At 46.0% G+C, this 20,716-nt stretch overlaps 1 protein-coding gene across 2 annotated transcripts in view; it reads left to right on the forward strand.

The window, feature by feature from the left end:
* Nucleotides 1-20,716, forward strand: part of rapgef2b (Rap guanine nucleotide exchange factor 2b) — a 352,048-nt gene that overhangs the window by 67,085 nt on the left and 264,247 nt on the right. For both annotated transcript variants that reach the window (XM_056296986.1, XM_056297056.1), the window contains exon 2: nt 19,925-19,995. In XM_056296986.1, the coding sequence (XP_056152961.1) occupies nt 19,925-19,995 (71 nt within the window). The remainder of the gene's footprint in view (nt 1-19,924; nt 19,996-20,716) is intronic.

Consider the following 20,716-nt stretch of genomic DNA (forward strand, 5'->3'; position numbering starts at 1 on the left):
CTTTTTCTCTAGTACACTCCCAACACTGACAGCCTCGCTTTTGATCCAGTTAACCTTGGCTGAAGATATTAAGCCAAACTGGATGAGACAGAATGACATTCATTGCCAGTATATGCCATCTCACGGCAGTTAACTGCTGCTCGCAGTTGTGTGTTGCTGGTTACAGTGTGCACATGTTTGATAAAGTAAGTTAATTTACTTTTCATATTTCATCTCATTGGCGACAGAGGTTCTGTGTGTTAGTAACACTGCATTTTTTTCCTCGTATATGCGAGTATAACCATTAATAAATCATGTCAAACGTCCCCTCGTGTAGGCCAGTTTGTTATCTGATCAGATTTCGCTGACATCAATGGCTTTTTATAAGATAGTAACATCGAAAATAGTTATGTAAACACTTAAATATTATTGTGTAATCGGGAAAAACGATCCAACAATAAATAACCCCCAGTAAGTTTAACTTGGAAATATTTTTTTCTATTTATTTCGCAGTTGAAGAGGACCGTTTTGGATCATATGTTACAGCCTGCACTTGAATCGACAGGCGCGTGGCACGAGCGACTCTGGCGAGGCAGAATGGAAAACAATAGAATTACAAGTCTCGCTGGGGTCAGGCGCTGTCTGCTGGTGCAAGGGGCATTCGTTCATTCATACTGTCTTATTACAGTGAAGAGTAAATACACTGATATTCACCTCTCCTCCCACACTTACAAAATGGTTGCATTGAGTCAAAAGACCTTTCAAAAGACAGCATAATTTTAGCGTTTTAACACCCCCCCCCCAACTGCAAATAGGGGACCCCCATAAGGTCAGGGTTAGGGTGCATTCGATTACTGGGTAGTATTAGTTGCTCATCCGAGCATTGGGTAGTATTAGTTGCATATCCGAGCACTGGCTAGTATTAGTTGCACATTCGAGCACTGGGTAGTATTAGTTGTACATCCGAGCACTGGGTAATATTAGTTGCACTAGAAGAACCCCGCTACAATGTAGCGGTTTGGTTATCCACCCGTCTAAATCTCCCTCCTCTTCATCCTACCAGCTAACCGCCTTCCCCCCGCCCCTAAACCCCCCTCCCACTCCAACTCCCTCCCCCCAAATGCTCAGAATCATCTGAAATTGCCGAGAAAAGTGGTTTTTAGCCATTTTTAGAAAATGCATATTTTGCATAATCATGCATAATTATTAGAATTATTTTAATTTTCTGCTATTTTTCTGGTCCTCTCTGGAACAATACCTACCATCTCCAAAAACAAATTAGGCTCATAAGTGCATTTTTGCAAAAATGCATATTTTGCATAATGCCAAAACATTTCTAAGTTCCAGAATTTTTTTTTATAGAGGTGAAAAAAATCAAAGATGCTCAGAATCATCTGACATGCCGAGAAAAGTTGTTTTTAGCCATTTTTAGAAAAATGGCTAAAAACAAATTAATGCATATTTATGCATAATTATGCATAATTTTAATTTTCTGGGATTTTCCCCTTACTCTCTGAGACAATACCTACCACCTCCAAAAAGAATTAGGATCATAAATGCTTTAGTTTTCGGTCCCGCTATCTACACTAACTAACTAACACACACTACACTAACACCACACACACACACATTACGAAAATATGGGAGTTGACTATGTACTCACCACCCGGAACACAATATTCAAAAACTTTGCAAAAGCTATTAAACATGTGCTAACAAAATGTACATTGAACACTGAGCCCAAAACATCCTACACTGTGCAATGTAAACATCACATGACGTTCAGAGCAACCAATAGCAGGCCACATAACATATCACCTGACATGTCCAGAACCAATCACAGCAGAGCATTTTAATTGTTTGCTACCTGTCACTAACTGTGCCCTAACTGCCCCTTTGAGGCCAATAGTTGTTCCAACCAAGCATATTTCACATACATGACATTGCATACACAATAACATTAAAGGGGGAGAGGGTCACATTTTCCAAGTTAAGGGGGGGGTCCCAGAAAAATTTTTTAGGTGAAAAAATAAAAAATGCTCAGAATCATCTGAAATGCCGAGAAAAGTGGTTTTTAGCCATTTTTAAAAAAATTCATATTTTGCATATTTATGCATAATTATGCATAATTTTAATTTTCTGGGATTTTTTCCCGTACTCTCTGGAACAATACCTACCGCCTCCAAAAAGAACTAGGATCATAAATGCTTTAGTTGTCGGTCCCACTATCTACACTAACTAAGACACACTAACACCACACACACACACATTCCGAAATATATGAGTAGATATCCGAGCACTGGGTAGTATTAGTTGCACATCCAAGCACTGGGTAGTATTAGTTGCACATCCGAGCACTGGGTAGTATTAGTTGCACATCCGAGCACTGGGTAGTATTAGTTGCACATCCGAGCATTGGGTAGTATTAGTTGCACATCCGAGCACTGGGTAGTATTAGTTGCACATATGAGCACTGGGTAGTATTAGTTGTACATTCGAGCACTGGGTAGTATTAGTTGCACATCCGAGCACTGGGTAGTATTAGTTGCATATCCGAGCACGCGGTAGTATTGCACATCCGAGCACTGGGTAGTATTAGTTGCACATCCGAGCACTGGGTAGTATCAGTTGCATATCCGAGCACTGGGTAGTATTAGTTGCACATCTGAGCACTGGGTAGTATTAGTTGCATATCCGAGCACTGGGTAGTATTAGTTGCATATCCGAGCACTGGGTAGTATTAGTTGCACATCTGAGCACTGGGTAGTATTAGTTGCACATCCGAGCACTGGGTAGTATTAGTTGCATATCCGAGCACTGGGTAGTATTAGTTGCACATCCGAGCACTGGGTAGTATTAGTTGTACAGGTTGGGAGATATTTTGCAGTCCCGGCGGGGGGGGGGGGTACACTATTGCCAGGTCAAGGATTAGTGGGTCGGGACTATGAGACAGAGAGAGGAGAGAGACGATCTGTGAGTCGGGTTTAATAACGACCTGTATGGCATGGCTGTGGCCAACAACTGCCATGAATCAAAGCAGCGCTCATCTGTAAGTTCTGAAGAGTGTTCTTTAATAGTGGTGAACGCTACAGGATCAACCGGACACGTGATCAGCTTGTCCTCCATCTTGACTGAAGAGATGTCTGTAACGGGGGGGGGGTGTTCTAGCCTACTTGAAGTTGATTAGCTTCGCTCGAGTTGAACATAGTTAAACTCAAGTCAGGGCTCATTTCACTCGTTTCGCAACTCTCGCAGTTTCGCCGTGACTAAATCCGCCCACTCACCTCCTGCCAGCGACTCTCGGTGCCTTCGAGCCGCTGGTAAATTTCCCTTCGGTTCGGTTAAAGCGCACCTTCCCGCCACGGTCACACACGTACGAATGAAGGCGAAGGACTCTCGGCTGCCGTGCCGTGCCGGAACTCATATGACGTCGTGCTGAATGCGAGCAGTGCAGGAGTGACGTGCACGGAAATCAGTTTTCTGGTTTATTGTCTGTTTGAGTGGTTGTTGGTTTTGTGATGGCAAAATTTGTAAACTGGAGTCCAGAAAAAAATGTTAAATGTTTTCACTTGTTCCACTTGCAGCCTACATGTTGTCATAGTTTTACGGACACATGCGGAGGAAGAGCACTGCTGTACAAGTTATATTTCCATTTATTTAGTCGGTGCATAACTCTTAAGGGTTCTTGCAGCCATATAGGAAACGCTACTATTAGTAGAAGTTAAATAGAAGTGTTTGCACTATTGCATCGCTGTGTAATGATTTGCATCATTCTGTGCTGCATTGTTTTGTATCGAGAAAGGGGGGAATCAAATCATCAATCTTTTGGTTGCTTAAAAAGTATGGAGATCCATTCGATCCAACACAAATCAAATTATTACTATGTGTTGTGTTAGTGTTCATTGCTTACAGCCTGGATTCTTATAATCCCCTCCACTAGTTAATTACCCTGCAGTGACAGGAAGCAAAGTGAGCTCGAGAAGGGAAGAGAGAAAGAAAGAGAAGCGGAGAGAAGGGAAGAGAGAAGCGAAGAGAGAAGGGAAGAGAGAAGGGAAGAGAGAAAGAAAGAGAGAAGGGAAGAGAAAGGAAGTGAGAAGGGACAAGAGAAAGAGAAGGAAGGAGAGAAGCAAAGAGAAGGGAAGAGAGAAGCGAAGAGAGAAGGGAAGAGAAAGGAAGTGAGAAGGGATGACAGAAAGAGAAGGAAGGAGAGAAAGAGAAGAGAAGGAAGGAGAGAAGCAAAGAGAAGGGAAGAGAGAAGGGAAGAGAAAGGAAGTGAGAAGGGAAGAGAAAGGAAGTGAGAAGGGACGAGAGAAAGAGAAGGAAGGACAGAAGCGAAGAGAAGGAAGGAGAGAAGCAAAGAGAAGGGAAGAGAAAGGAAGTGAGAAGGGACGAGAGAAAGAGAAGGAAGGAGAGAAGCGAAGAGAAGGAAGGAGAGAAGCAAAGAGAAGGGAAGAGAGAAGCGAAGAGAGAAGGGAAGAGAAAGGAAGTGAGAAGGGATGACAGAAAGAGAAGGAAGGAGAGAAGCGAAGAGAAGGAAGGAGAGAAGCAAAGAGAAGCGAAGAGAGAAGGGAAGAGAAGGGAAGCGAGAAGGGACGACAGAAAGAGAAGGAAGAAGAGAAGCAAAGAGAAGGGAAGAGAAAGGAAGTGAGAAGGGACGACAGAAAGAGAAGGAAGGAGAGAAGCGAAGAGAGAAGGGAAGAGAGAAGGGAAGAGAGAAAGAAAGAGAGAAGGGAAGAGAAAGGAAGTGAGAAGGGACAAGAGAAAGAGAAGGAAGGAGAGAAGCAAAGAGAAGGGAAGAGAGAAGCGAAGAGAGAAGGGAAGAGAAAGGAAGTGAGAAGGGAAGAGAAAGGAAGTGAGAAGGGACGAGAGAAAGAGAAGGAAGGACAGAAGCGAAGAGAAGGAAGGAGAGAAGCAAAGAGAAGGGAAGAGAAAGGAAGTGAGAAGGGACGAGAGAAAGAGAAGGAAGGAGAGAAGCGAAGAGAAGGAAGGAGAGAAGCAAAGAGAAGGGAAGAGAGAAGCGAAGAGAGAAGGGAAGAGAAAGGAAGTGAGAAGGGATGACAGAAAGAGAAGGAAGGAGAGAAGCGAAGAGAAGGAAGGAGAGAAGCAAAGAGAAGCGAAGAGAGAAGGGAAGAGAAAGGAAGCGAGAAGGGACGACAGAAAGAGAAGGAAGAAGAGAAGCAAAGAGAAGGGAAGAGAAAGGAAGTGAGAAGGGACGACAGAAAGAGAAGGAAGGAGAGAAGCGAAGAGAGGAGGGAAGAGAAAGGAAGTGAGAAGGGACGACAGAAAGAGAAGGAAGGAGAGAATCGAAGAGAGAAGGGAAGAGAAAGAAAGTGAGAAGGGACGACAGAAAGAGAAGGAAGAAGAGAAGCAAAGAGAAGGGAAGAGAAAGGAAGTGAGAAGGGACGACAGAAAGAGAAGGAAGGAGAGAAGCGAAGAGAGGAGGGAAGAGAAAGGAAGTGAGAAGGGACGACAGAAAGAGAAGGAAGGAGAGAAGCGAAGAGAGAAGGGAAGAGAAAGGAAGTGAGAAGGGACGACAGAAAGAGAAGGAAGGAGAGAAGCGAAGAGAAGGGAAGAGAAAGGAAGTGAGAAGGGACGACAGAAAGAGAAGGAAGGAGAGAAGCGAAGAGAGAAGGGAAGAGAGAAGGGAAGAGAAAGGAAGTGAGAAGGAGAGAAGCAAAGAGAAGGGAAGAGAGAAGCGAAGAGAGAAGGGAAGAGAAAGGAAGTGAGAAGGGAAGAGAAAGGAAGTGAGAAGGGACGAGAGAAAGAGAAGGAAGGACAGAAGCGAAGAGAAGGAAGGAGAGAAGCAAAGAGAAGGGAAGAGAGAAGGGAAGAGAAAGGAAGTGAGAAGGGACGAGAGAAAGAGAAGGAAGGAGAGAAGCGAAGAGAAGGAAGGAGAGAAGCAGAGAGAAGGGAAGAGAGAAGCGAAGAGAGAAGGGAAGTGAGAAGGGATGACAGAAAGAGAAGGAAGGAGAGAAGCGAAGAGAAGGAAGGAGAGAAGCAAAGAGAAGCGAAGAGAGAAGGGAAGAGAAAGGAAGCGAGAAGGGACGACAGAAAGAGAAGGAAGAAGAGAAGCAAAGAGAAGGGAAGAGAAAGGAAGTGAGAAGGGACGACAGAAAGAGAAGGAAGGAGAGAAGCGAAGAGAGGAGGGAAGAGAAAGGAAGTGAGAAGGGACGACAGAAAGAGAAGGAAGGAGAGAATCGAAGAGAGAAGGGAAGAGAAAGGAAGTGAGAAGGGACGACAGAAAGAGAAGGAAGAAGAGAAGCGAAGAGAGGAGGGAAGAGAAAGGAAGTGAGAAGGGACGACAGAAAGAGAAGGAAGGAGAGAAGCGAAGAGAGAAGGGAAGAGAAAGGAAGTGAGAAGGGACGACAGAAAGAGAAGGAAGGAGAGAAGCGAAGAGAAGGGAAGAGAAAGGAAGTGAGAAGGGACGACAGAAAGAGAAGGAAGAAGAGAAGCAAAGAGAAGCGAAGAGAGAAGGGAAGAGAAAGGAAGTGAGAAAGAGAAGGAAGGAGAGAAACGAAGAGAAGCGAAGAGAGAAGGGAAGAGAAAGGAAGTGAGAAGGGACGACAGAAAGAGAAGGAAGGAGAGAAGGGAAGAGAGAAGCAAAGAGAGAAGGGAAGAGAAAGGAAGTGAGAAGGGACGACAGAAAGAGAAGGAAGGAGAGAAGCGAAGAGAGAAGGGAAGAGAATTTTTGAATTTTAAAGCAAGTCTTTATTTAACAAAACATTTTTTTAACAAAAAACAGACTTGAAATCTTTCTAAACATATAAACAATACTTGTCAAAGTACAAACACTCAATAAGCATCTTTTAACAATCCCAAAAAAACAATGATTCAACAACAACTCAACAAATGAAAAACAGGTAAGACCCCTTTTATCCTGCTCTACAGAAAAACCCCTCATCCTTTATGGTGGAGCACAGCAGCCCTTTATAACACCACACAGCAGCCCTTTATAACGCCACACAGCAGCCCTTTATAACGCCACAAAGTTTGAATGTGTCCAGGTCTTTCATCGCCTGTAATAATTGAAGTCTACGCTTATCCTGGCCCGGACCATCCTGCAAAACAACAGGTCGACATGACATTCTATACAAGAATGCCACGTTGAACTGTGACAAGAGAAAGAAAGAGAGAAGGAAAGAGAGAAGCAAAGAAATAAAGTGAAAATGGAAGAATTTGAATTTTGAATTTTTAAAAAACTTTATTTTACATAAAACAAAAAACTCAACAAAGACACATCCATTTCACAACATCAACACGAGCAACTCCTTCACATTAAGCCGTCTAAAAAACTCCTTCTTTTTTTAGAGCAGTGGTCCAAGTCACATGGTGCTGCCAAAGGCTCAGAAGAAGCACTATGCAAAGACAGGATGGAATACCAACTGGCCCTCACCGACTGAGCAAGCGGCTTTACTGAAACCCCACCGCCAAGTAAACTCACCCAAGGTGTTCATTAAGGTGAAGAAGCTGAAGTCCACTCGGACTCTCGCCTGCACCCTTGCAGCCAACAAAGGAAGTAAAGCTTCCTCTGAAGGGAAGCAAGAAAAAGAGAAGGAAAGAGAAGAGAAGGGAAGAGAGAAGGAAAGAGAAGAGAAAGAAAGAGAAGGGAAGAGAGAAGGGAAAGAGAAAGAAATAGATAAGGGAAGAGAGAAAAAGAGAAAGAAAGAGAAGGGAAGAGAGAAGGGAAGAGAGAATTTTGAATTTTAAAACAAGTCTTTAACAGAAAAAATTAACAAAAAACAGACGAACTCTTTCTAAACATATAAACAATACTTGTCAAATTACAAACACTCAATATGCATCTTTTAACAATCCCACAAACAATCATTCAACAACTCAGAACGTAAAAAAAACAGGTAAGACCCTTTTGTCCGAGCCTGCAGAAAAAACCAGCTCCTCCTTTATGGTCGAACATAGCACCCCTTTATAAAGAGCGAGAAAGAAGAGAAAGAGCGAGAAGGGAAGAAAGAAAAAGAGAGAAGGGAAGAGAGAAAGAAAGATGGAGGTGAGAGAGAGTAAAGCATCGCTGCATCCTGCAGAAGACCTCTGTGCTGTGCAGCAGGTTGGCATGCAGCAGGTTGGCATGCAGCCGCTCCCTCAGGGTCCACATAACACAGAGGGGAAGCAGCTTTACTCTGATGGGCGGTCTTGTTGTTTATTTTGCATCCTTACAGGAAATGCCTCCACTAGATCAGCTACAGGGCAACGCTACCGTCTGACCCGAGCACTGAGGTGTAAAAAATATCCATCCGATATATTTTCACCTCAACTGTATCCATGACGTTTCTAGTTATGAAGGTAAGCAACTCACAGGAATCGGTATGTGAGGAATGTCACAGGAAGCTCGTACAGGCAGTTAAGGATAATTCCCAAGGTTTTATCAAGAACAATATCAGGGCCCAGTTTTCTCTGGTGGGGGCCACTTGTGTTCCTGAAAGGATTAGGTTTGAAATGGAGGTGGAGGCGGGCGGATTACATGGTGCTGATAGTGCAGTCTGGGACTTTTGACCAAAACAAAAACACAAACTAAAATTGGCCAGCACTTAAAAAATCTGTAAGAGATGCAACTTCATTCATTCAGTCAGGTAACAGAACTAAGACTGCCCAGTTTCATTTTCCGCCTCTTCTAATTGTGGAGCAGTCTGGGAGTTTCAGTCGTGTCTCTGACTGAAAAACAGAGAGAAAGAAACGGAGCAAGAGAGGAAGCGATCTGAACCTCCTCTCAGGTGAAGGTTGAGTTAATGTGGCAGGTTCAGCTCCGATCACTGTGTCCGCCCTCACTTCCTTCTCCGCATGAAGCCCTTTGTTTTATAGCACTGGCCTGTTTGAGAGTGGAGAGAGCATTGCTGGGATAGGAAAAGTGCTGGGCAATATGATAAATATGATGATTATTACAATCATTGGGAATCTTAGCCAATATGAGTAGATATACGTATATCACAGTTGCTTACGTGAAAACATGCCATCTTTAATATTCCAACTAATCCCAAAAAGTGAAATCAGTTCATCTGGACACATTTATTGACAGAAACGTTTCATCATAATCTAAGTGACCTCTTCGGTCTCAACTGACTGCTGGTATCCCCACCCTTATAAACAATACAGTGGCATAACGACCCAAACTGTTTCCTGTGCAGATATCGTGACCATTAACTAGAGTTATAAGGTCCATGGTACTATGGTACTAGTCACAAAGGACTGGGGAATAGTTGCAATGACAGCATTGTAAGACGGTGACAGATGTACTCTTACCCCCCCCCCCACACCGGTTTAGGGATGGTCATTCCCTCTTAACGTAGATGGCCTCTTTGACTCCCCATTCAAACCAGCGTTCCTCCCTACCAAGGATGGTCACATCCGCATCCCTGAAAGAGTGGCCACTGGTCTGTAGATGGTGTAGACTGTGGAGCCCTGGTCTGACGTGTTGACTCTCTTGTGTTGTGCCCTCCTCTTGGCCAGAGGAGGGAGGAGAGGGAACGACCATCCCTGAATCGAGAAGGGGGCTAAGGTCACGTTTACACAACATTCTTGCTAAAAACGGAAAAGTTTTTCCTTTGCGTTTTAAAAAAGTTCCACGTTCAGACGATACCGTTTTGAATAAGATCCGCATGCACACGGAGCCGCAAAAACGGCTAAAAACGCTGTAGTATGCATGCCAGGCCAGTAGATGGCGGTGAAACTTTGTAGTAGAGAGCCCTTCCGGTGGACCCTAATAACACCACGCACCTGCGCACAAACGCCCTCTTCTCAGAGCGGCGAGTGAACAAACAGACGAGTGGACGCTGTCTGAACGGACGAGGATGTGGAGTTGTTACTCCAAGTGACCTGGACTATAAAGCGTCACACTTCCAGGAAAACGTGGATTGGAATCGTGCCAGTCAAAATACACCGATATTCGTTGATCACAGCAATGCTGCAGCAAATCTGCACTTTGCTAGAGGGGCGTTAATGAACGTAGCAGAGATAACAGCACACACACCCCTCGGTCATACGCCGTCGTTAATGTTCTTTTACTCGCCCATGGCTCTTTGACTGAAAACGTAATACGCATGTGCAAAATGGAGCCGTGACGTCACCGTTTTCACAGGAACCAGCTTTTCTAGTTTACACGGCGACGCTAGAATTGCGTTTTCAAAAGGTTTCACTCTGGAACCTGGTTTCAAAGTTTGCGTTTTCAGGCCCCTAAAACGCCGTTGTGGTGTGAACGAACGGCCAAAACGCAACAATACTTAACCGTTTTATGTTGAACGCGTTGCCGTGGAAACTGCCCGGCGACAGTCACCATCTAACAATGCTGTGATGCAACTATTCCCCAGTCCTCTGTGAATAGTACACATGGACCTTGTAATGCTAGTTAATGGTCACACCATGTTTCCATATGAAACTGTTAAACTCTAGTTAATGGTCACACCATGTTTCCATATGAATCTATTAAACTAGTTAATGGTCACACCATGTTTCCATATGAAACTGTTAAACTCTGGTTAATGATCACACCATATTTCCATTTAAAACTGTTAAACTCTAGTTAATGGTCACACCATATTTCCATTTGAAACTGTTAAACTCTAGTTAATGGTCACACCATGTTTCCATATGAAACTGTTAAACTCTAGTTAATGGTCACACCATGTTTCCATATGAAACTGTTAAACTCTAGTTAATGATCACACCATATTTCCATTTGAAACTGTTAAACTCTAGTTAATGGTCACACCATGTTTCCATATGAAACTATTAAACTAGTTAATGGTCACACCATATTTCCATATGAAACTGTTAAACTCTAGTTAATGGTCACACCATGTTTCCATATGAAACTGTTAAAAATCTAGTTAATGATCACACCATGTTTCCATTTGAAACTTAAACTCTAGTTAATGATCACACCATGTTTCCATATGAAACTGTTAAACTCTAGTTAATGATCACACCATATTTCCATTTGAAACTGTTAAACTCTAGTTAATGGTCACACCATGTTTCCATATGAAACTGTTAAACTCTAGTTAATGGTCACACCATGTTTCCATATGAAACTGTTAAACTCTAGTTAATGGTCACACCATATTTCCATATGAAACTATTAAACTCTAGTTAATGGTCACACCATATTTCCATATGAAACTGTTAAACTCTAGTTAATGGTCACACCATATTTCCATTTGAAACTGTTAAACTCTAGTTAATGGTCACACCATGTTTCCATATGAAACTGTTAAACTCTAGTTAATGGTCACACCATGTTTCCATATGAAACTGTTAAACTCTAGTTAATGGTCACACCATATTTCCATATGAAACTATTAAACTCTAGTTAATGGTCACACCATATTTCCATATGAAACTGTTAAACTCTAGTTAATGGTCACACCATATTTGCATGTGAAACTGGTTGTTGGTTTGGGTCGGTATACCACTGTATTGTTTATAAGCACTGTTATGCCAGTTTACTGTTTATTGTTATGCCACTGTATTCTTTATAAGGGTGGGGACACCAGCAGTACGGTGAGACTGAAGAGGTCACTTGAAACGTTTCTGTCAATAAAGGTTGTTTTACAGATGAACTGATTTAACTTCATGGGATTTCCTTACTTGGATTATTGAGCTTGCATCAAGACAATCAAACTAATCCAATATCAAACCAAAGTGTGTTTTCAAATGATAACCCTAAAATATTTGACCCCATTTTGTTAGAAATTTTAGGTCATAGATTCTCGTTCTCATTTAACAACAAAGTTTTATATCATGATATGGTTAGGGTTAGGGTTACAACGAGAACATTCACAGACATCATGATATTGTAGAGCCGAAGGAACGGAGAAGACCATAGGTTCACACTTTAGCCGTGTAGGCAACTTTCTTTAATCAACGGTAAATCAGAGAGACAACAAAACCACAGCTCGACTGAGCGGAGGCGGCAAGACTAATCAGAAAACTGGCTGAACAACCATAACTTAACCCTGCGTTAACCTGCCAGGGCAACCATGACTTAACCCTTAGTTCCTGGGGTGAATTCTATCCCCAATACATGTCCACCACATGAGCCCCCCCAGAATTCGCCCTAGTAATCGAAGTCAGGCAGGCGCGGGGGGTCGACAGGCCGTCCGCGGCGGCTCCGGGTAACAGGGGCCGGAGTGTCACTGGGAGGCATTGACGCGGGCCTGTGGAGGTCGGCCTGAGGAGCAGAAGAGGCAGCGCGGGCCTCAACGGGGGGAGGAGGCGGAGCCGGGGGACGACCGCGACGAGGAGGTTGGGCTAACTCCAACGGCTGCGTCAAGTCCAGGTGTGCGGGTTTAACTCGGTTCACTGAAACATGCTCGGCCGTGCCCCCCAAATCCACCACCAGGTGCTTAGTTCCCCATTCCAGGACACGGAAGGGGCCGTCATAAGGGGGTTGCAGAGGGGGGCGGTGTGCGTCGTGACGGATGAACACGTAGTCCGCTGACTGCAGACCCGGGGGCACCTGGGACACCGGAGCGCCGTGTTGGCGGTAGGGACGGGTGTGAAAGCGCTGGCCCGGCCAGCAAGGAGGCTCGTTGGTCCACAGCTGACCAGGGACGCGTTGCGTTGGGCATGAAATCGCCTGAGACTCGCAGCGGCGTGCCGTACACCAGCTCCGCAGAGGAGGCTTGTAGGTCTTCCTTCGGGGCGGTCCGCAGGCCCAGCATGACCCATGGGAGCTTGTCGACCCAGTTGCAGTCCTTGAGAGTAGCCCGAAGAGCAGCCTTCATGGACCGGTGGAAGCGCTCACAAAGGCCGTTCGCCTGAGGGTGGTAGGCGGTAGTGCGGTGAAGCTTGACGCCCAGAGCCTCACCCACAGCATTCCATAGCTCTGAGGTAAACTGTGGCCCGCGGTCAGATGAAAGGTCGGAAGGCGTACCGAAACGTGAGACCCACGACCCAATAAAAGCCCGGGCCACATCAGCAGACGTCGTGGATGCCAGGGGAACAGCTTCAGTCAGCGCTTAGTCCTGTCCACCACAGTGAAGAGGTAGGTGAACCCATGGGAGGAGGGTAGGGGACCAACCAGGTCGATGTGGACATGGTCAAATCGTCTCTCCGGCACTGCGAAGCGTTCCAGGGGCGCCTTAACGTGGCGGTGTATCTTAGCCCGCTGACAGGCAACACACGAGTCGGCCCACGCTTTCACGTCTCTCTTAAGTCCCTCCCACACAAACTTAGCAGAGGTCAGGCGCACGGATGGCTTACCGCCTGGATGAGAGAGGCCGTGCACAGCTTCAAACACGGGGCGTCTCCAGTTGTCCGGGACGATGGGCCTGGGCTGTCCTGTGGAGACGTCACACAGGAGGGTGACACCTGTGTCGCTGAAAGGAACGTCCTGCAGGCGGAGCCCCGTGTCGGAGGTCCGGAGACGGAGGATGCTCGGGTCCGTGGCCTGGTCGACGGCCATCTGTGCATAGTCCAGGCCTAGGTGGACCGCTCCAATCACTGCCCTAGAGAGGCAGTCAGCTACCTGGTTAGACTTACCAGCGACGTGCTGGATGTCGGTAGTGAATTCCGAAATGTAGGAGAGTTGTCGCTGCTGGCGAGCGGACCATGGCTCGGCCATCTTGGACATGGCAAACGTGAGGGGCTTGTGGTCCACGTACACAGTAAACTCGCGGCCCTCTAGCAGGAACTGGAAATACCAGACGGCGAGCCAGAGACCGAGGAGTTCCCTGTCAAAAGTACTATACTTACGCTCTCGGGGTGTAAGCTGGCGACTGAAAACGGCCAAAGGCTGCCAAGCCCCCCCCACCCACTGCTCGTGAACCGCATCAACAGCATAGTCTGATGCATCCGTGGTTATGGAAATAGGCGCTGTAGGTGAAGGATGCGCTAGCAGGGTAGCCTGGGAGAGCGCAGCTTTAGTCTCGGTGAACGCACGGTCCCGCTCTACTGTCCAGTCGACCGCCTGGTTGGGGGACTTGCCTTTCAGCGCCTCGTACAGTGGCCGGATGATAAAGGCGGCTCGGGGAATGAAGCGGTGGTAGAATGTCACCATCCCGATGAACTCCCTGAGCGCACGAGCTGTTTGGGGGCGCGGAAAGGCCGCCACCGCTTCCACCTTTGAGGGCAGGGGGACCGCCCCGTCCCCAGTGATGCGGTGCCTGAGGAAATCAATGGCCGTCAGCCCGAACCGGCACTTCGCCGGGTTGACGATCAGCCCATGCTGGCTGAGGCGTGTGAAGAGGGCGTGAAGATGGGACAGGTGTTCTTCCTCGGAGGCGCTGGCGATGAGTATGTCGTCCAAATAAACGAAGATGAAAGGAAGGCCACGGAGCACTGAATCCATCAACCGCTGAAAGGACTGGGCCACGTTTTTGAGTCCAAATGGCATTCGTAGGAATTCAAATAGGCCGAATGGGGTAGTCACCGCTGTCTTGGGGATGTCCGAGGGGTGCACGGGAACTTGATGATAACCACGGACCAGGTCGACTTTTGAGAAGACGCGTTTGCCAGACAGGTTTGCAGAAAAGTCCTGGATATGCAGGACAGGATAGCGGTTGGGCGTGGTGGCGTCATTTAGTCGGCGGTAGTCCCCACATGGGCGCCAACCTCCATCAGGCTTAGCGACGATGTGGAGTGGGGAGGCCCACGGGCTGTCAGAGCGGCGGATGATCCCCATGCGTTCCAGGTGCTCGAACTCAGACTTGGCAATGGCGAGTTTGGCGAGGTCGAGACGCCTGGCTCTGGCGTAGACCGGGGGCCCCTTCGTAGCAATGTGATGCTCCACCCCATGCTTAGCGGTGGGTGCAGAGAAGGTAGGCTGGGTGAGGTCAGGGAACTCAGCGAGGAGGTGGTTGAACTTGTCTGCCTCTGAGAGAGAGTTGGCTAGACCTGCATAGGCCGCTTCCCCCGCGTACATGAGAAGGAGGAGAAGGTTAAGGCGTCGACCAGACGGCTGTTCTGAATGTCCACTAGCAAACCGTAAGCGCACAAAAAATCAGCTCCGAGGAGGGGAAGCGTTACATTGGCCATGACGAACTCCCACGTGAAACGTTGTCCACCAAAACACAGTTCTACAGACCGCACGCCGTAGGTGTGGATAGGGCTGCCGTCAGCCGTCGCCAACTGGGGGCCCCGCTCCCCGCCCATGATGTCGACGTCAGTAGCAGGGAGCACGCTTCTCTGTGCGCCCGTGTCACAGAGAAATCGCCGACCGGAGATGGTGTCGAGGATGAAGAGTAGCCTGCTCGTATCGCCAACACTCATGGCCACTACTGAGTGTTGGCCCTCTCGTTTCCCGTCGGCCTGTAGTTGCAGGGGGAACGGCACCGTTTAGCTTTCGCACCACATCGAGCGTGGTACATACAGAGTCCAGAGGGCTTGTAGCGGTCTGACGCTGTGGCGCCACCGTCGGGCCACGCCCGCGATGTCGGCGGGGGGCCAGTGAAGGTAGGAGCCAGCACCCCGGCATGGGAGGAACGTTGCGTAGCGACGAAGAATCGGTCAGCCTCCTTTGCCAGCTCACGGGGATCAGTGATGGTGGAGTTAGCGAGCGCAGTCTGGACGTGGGGCGGCATGTTGCGCAGAAACAGCTCCATGAACAGGAAACATGGCTTTTCTTGACCCAGTAGGTTTAACATCCTGCTCATTAGCTCCGATGGTTTGCCATCTCCCAAGCCCTGAATTGCGAAGAGGTGACGTGCTCTCTCCGTTGTTGACAGTTCAAAAGTTTCAAGGAGGAGATGTTTAAGTGCGGCGTATTTACCATCGGCCGGTGGGTTGGTTATGAAACCGCTTATCCTGGAAGCCGTAGCGCACCCCAGCGCTGCCAATACGTAGTAGTACCTGGTCTCGTCTGCTGTTATGTCTCTGAGCGGCGCGAACTGTGCCTCAGCCTGCGCGAACCATGTAGCCGCGGAAGACTCCCAAAACTCCGGCAGTTTAATTGCAACGGCGTTCGTAGCCATAATGTGTGTGTGGTTTCAGAAAACATATCCGAAAACCGACGTCGGGGTCACCATTGTAGAGCCGAAGGAACGGAGAAGACCGTAGGTTCACACTTTAGCCGTGTAGGCAACTTTCTTTAATCCACGGTAAATCAAAGAGACAACAAAACCACAGTTCGACTGAGCGGAGGCGGCAAGAATAACCAGAAAACTGGCTGGACAACCATAACTTACCCCTGCGTTAACCTGCCAGCCAGGGCAACCATGACTTAACCCTTAGTTCCTGGGGGGAATTCTGTCCCCAATACGTGTCCACCACAGTATGACAATATCCAAACTTCCTCTCCATACAATCCCATTGAAAGAAGATAAAAGATGATGTTGAATAATTGAATTATTATCGACGAGAAGGTTGGTTAGCTTGGAGACCCGCTGCTCTGGACAACAGCTGGATCATTTTCCATGAATACAAACACAAAACCTCACTTTTATTTACTCCTGCAAGATGGACCCCAACAGATCAGCTGCTGTATGTTCAGCTCAGCCAGACGGACTGTGAGCGCAGAGAAAAGGAGGCGAGCGATGGAAAAGATGGGGTCCTTTACATTCCTTCCATACAGCCAATCTGAAATATTTGAGACTGAAGCCACAATTGACGGTTTTGCATATTTCTCCCAGTCAAACTGTGTTGGAGTGGCGCTGTTTCGTCCACTGTGACGTCACTGTGGAATGGGGCGCTCACGACTGCCACCTTGTGGTATTCTGTTTTGCAGATTGTTTGCCTATTACTATTGAAGATAAATGTACATTTATTTATTATTCCTTCAGAAACAAAGATGGTCAACATTGTTATGGATGAGTCAGCTCTGCCCAAAGGTCCCGATCTTTCCTCTAGAATCAGTACGTAGCAAAGTATTTGATTTCAAAATGAGAAGATTGTATTGATTAATGTCCACTTAAATTAGTTTCTGTCATCATCCAAGATCATGAAAGCCACAAATGGATTATATCCCCGTTTTCTTTTGAGTGATTGTCGTTGTTGAGTTCTACAAATGAGCCCCAGGTGAGAACTGGCAGGATGTGAGATCACTGTGGGTCTCAAACCTCTGCTTGAGAACAGAGCTGGGCTCAATATTATCAACATTACTTACACTCAATATTATACTCAATATGATCATTTACTGTTTTTCAGTGGTTTTCAATTGCGGTGAGATTTGAATGTTGCCAAATCATGATACACACTTTTGTTTTGTAAATTATAATGAGACTATATAACTTAAAATGTATCACAAAATGAGGTGTGAAATATTTGTTGGAGTTTTATTTGAAAACTAGTTTTATATACTTAATATTACTGAACAATTTAATATGAGGAACCTCGGCTGATTTCGTAAATATGGTATTTTGTATATGTAAGCAGACATTATGATATATATACCCATGTTGTTTAAGATTCGGTATGATTATCATGACCACAAGCTCTATATCCTTAAGCACGAGCTAAGAACCAGAAGTTGAAGGCAAGTCAGTTAATTTGGTGCTTTACCTTTTGAAAGGGGTGCATACACATATCCTCGGAGGTTAAGGGATGTGATTTAAATAACAAGCATTAATTCAGCTCATCTGTGTAAACACACTGACCCTGTGACGTAGGTGTGCAGGTAGAATCTGAGTTGAATCTGTCTGTAGATTCTGTGATGAGGAGCTGGTTGTTCATCACTCAGGAAATATTCTCGTAAACATGTTTTGGGATTTTCGTTGTTAATTGCATTGTCTCTGTTGCATCCATGACAGAGATGCTGCAGTATTCACCCCTGTACCCCTCGCAGTTGTGTGGATGTCATATCCCTGATCTGCACGTTCAGCTCGTTCCTCCATCGTATGCACATGTTCTTCCTGAGAACATCAACACCTTCACGTTTTGTTGTAGGGCTGTAGTTCATTCATCCTCCTGTAGGTGGCGTCAGATGCCTGAACATTCAATGTGTTTAAACACTGACGTTAAACATTTCAGACACAGAGAACAGGAGGGCCTGAGAAGAAGAGAGACTTTATTCGTTGTACAGATTAAGATTAGGATGGATTAAGATTAAGATGTACTTTATTAATCCCTGTGGGGGAAATTCTCTTCTGCATCTAACCATCCTATTGTGTAGGAGCAATGGGCAGCTGCCGTGCACCGCTCAGGGACCAACTCCAGGTCTTTTTTCCATTGCCTTGCTCAGGGGCACAGGCAGGAGTATTAAGGAAACCCACACAGAGAACATGCAAGCTGCTTTATTTTATTTTTTCGAGAGATACACTAGAACACACATGCATGCAGGGAGTGGTGGCTGCGGACATGTTCTTCCTGCATTTGTCTTGTGCTGCTGTCCTTCCTGCAGGGGCAGCAGCAGCAGCAGGGGCAGCAGTTCCCTCGGTGCTCAGGGATTAGTGAGGAGAACTGTAAGAACAGCCATCTGTGTGTGTGTGTGTGTGTGTGTGTGTGTGTGTGTGTGTGTGTCCTTCTGGGTCCGTATTCATGAAGGTCCAACCCTCACAAGTATGATGACATCTCTGGCTGGCTCTGTGCGAGCAACACTCTTGATCCCCTTGATAAAGTTTTAGGACTTGATTTTGAATTTCTGCAAAGAAGTCAGTGCATGCACACTGACATGTTCAGTCCGTCACAAGCTGACTTCTTTTTTTAATTTTCTGTTCTTTCTTTTGTTCTATGTCATATTATTCAGACCTCTGTCTTGAAGTGTTGGTGATTTGTCCCTTAGCTCTTCCTGGCACTTGTGACCTTCGAACTGCCGGTTGGGGAAGACCTCGGTGTTGCTGAGGCAACATGAAGCTATGCTCACATTGTTTTATGGTCAAATTTCCATGAACATTTTAATGAAATACAATCTTGTTATGAACATTTTAATAATAAGCTGTATAGTAAACTTTACCTGTCATACATTAACTGCTCTACATCCAACAGAAGCAAACTAATGAAAGCAATGAAGAGCAGGAGAAGGTGTGATGAAGAGCAGGAGGTGTGATGAGAGCAGGAGAAGATGTGATGAAGAGCAGGAGGTGTGATGAGAGCAGGAGAAGGTGTGATGAAGAGCAGGAGAAGGTGTGATGAATATCAGGGGAAGGTGTGATGAAGAGTCAGTTTAGAAGTGCTCAGAAGGTGCATCAGGTCATGTGGACAATCAAGTAAAAGTGAACGAGGGGATAAAATCATGTTTTAATTATAATCTAAATGAAAATTAAGCCTCCGTTTGAAAAGTGCCCACTGCAGCTGCCTCTGATATGTGCTGGTCGTGTTCTCCAGTGTGATGAATGAAGTGTGGGACTGCTGATGAGCATGTTAGTGTGTTGTGTTGTGTTGTGTTGTGTTGTGTTGTGTGTGTACCCTGGTGCATGTGTGTTGGTGGCTTTGGGCTGGAACACAGAACCCCTGTTGTCCCGCCCCCTTGTGCAATGTCTACCTCCCAGTCACCACCAACAAAGAAGACCCAGTCCTTGTACACAGTCCCCCCCCCCCCCACATACACACACAGATGTGTGTACACAGTGTGGACGGACAGACAGTGGAGTAGTTGTGTTGGCTGCTGGTGCTCAGAGAGGAACTCCGTCTTCACCTCCATGTTGGAGCAGAGCCACGCGACCTGACAGCAGCTCTCTGAGTCATGTGATCAACTCTCTGAATGGCAGTTTACATTTCCTCTCCGTCTCACTGAATGTCTACTTTGTACCGCTGGGTTGAGTCGCACAAATCAACGTCAGGATCCTTGTAAAGTGTATTTCATTGTACTACTGGGCAAAGCATCCACTCCACCACGGCTGATTTATATCAAAGCCTGAGCACACACACACACACACACACACACACACACACACACACACACTCGTGACTGGGCAACGGCGTGTGTTTGAACTAGAGTTATTGATGTTTGCTTTTTCATGGCGATTCAGATTTCAGTGTTTGTACCGTCACTCTGAATACACATTATGTTGTTGGTTTACTCAGAAACACAAGACTGCTCACTGACCATTGTCCTCTTCTGCAGGACCTGGAGATCGTCTACTCCTATCTTCATGGAATGGAGGCATTGTCCAACCTGCGAGAGCACCAGCTGAGGTGAGCACACGCCGCCAACACCCACTCAAGTAACTTAACTGATTCTCCAATGATGCAAAGATCAGTAAAAACATGAGACCCTCTTTCAGACTGCACAGTGTGATGAGGAGTTATTCTGCTGTCCTGTCTGGCATGCAGCCTAACAGTCACCATCACTGTAGGTTAAATCCACAACTACTGCAGCTGATGGAGGAAGAAGTGACTTTCCTCTGTAACTGTGCACTCACTATTATTTATGTGTTATGTGGTTCATATTTAACATCATTATCAGCACTCTCAACGCTTATCACAGATCTTATCTTATCACAGATTTTATTACCGATCTTATTTTATCTTATCACAGATCTTACCACAGATCTTATCACAGATCTTATCACAGATCTTATCTTATCACAGATCTTATTACCGATCTTATTTTATCTTATCACAGATCTTACCACAGATCTTATCACAGATCTTATCACAGATCTTATCTTATCACAGATCTTATTACCGATCTTATCTTATCTTATCACAGATCTTACCACAGATCTTACCACTGATCTTATCACAGATCTTATCACAGATCTTACCACAGATCTTATTACAGATCTTATCTTATCACAGATCTTATCACATATCTTATTACAGATCTTATCATAGGTCTTACCACAGATCTTATTACAGATCTTATCACAGATCTTACCACAGATCTTATCTTATCACAGATCTTATTACCGAT

Source organism: Lampris incognitus, chromosome 1, assembly GCF_029633865.1.
Source record: "Lampris incognitus isolate fLamInc1 chromosome 1, fLamInc1.hap2, whole genome shotgun sequence".
NCBI lineage: Eukaryota > Metazoa > Chordata > Actinopteri > Lampriformes > Lampridae > Lampris > Lampris incognitus.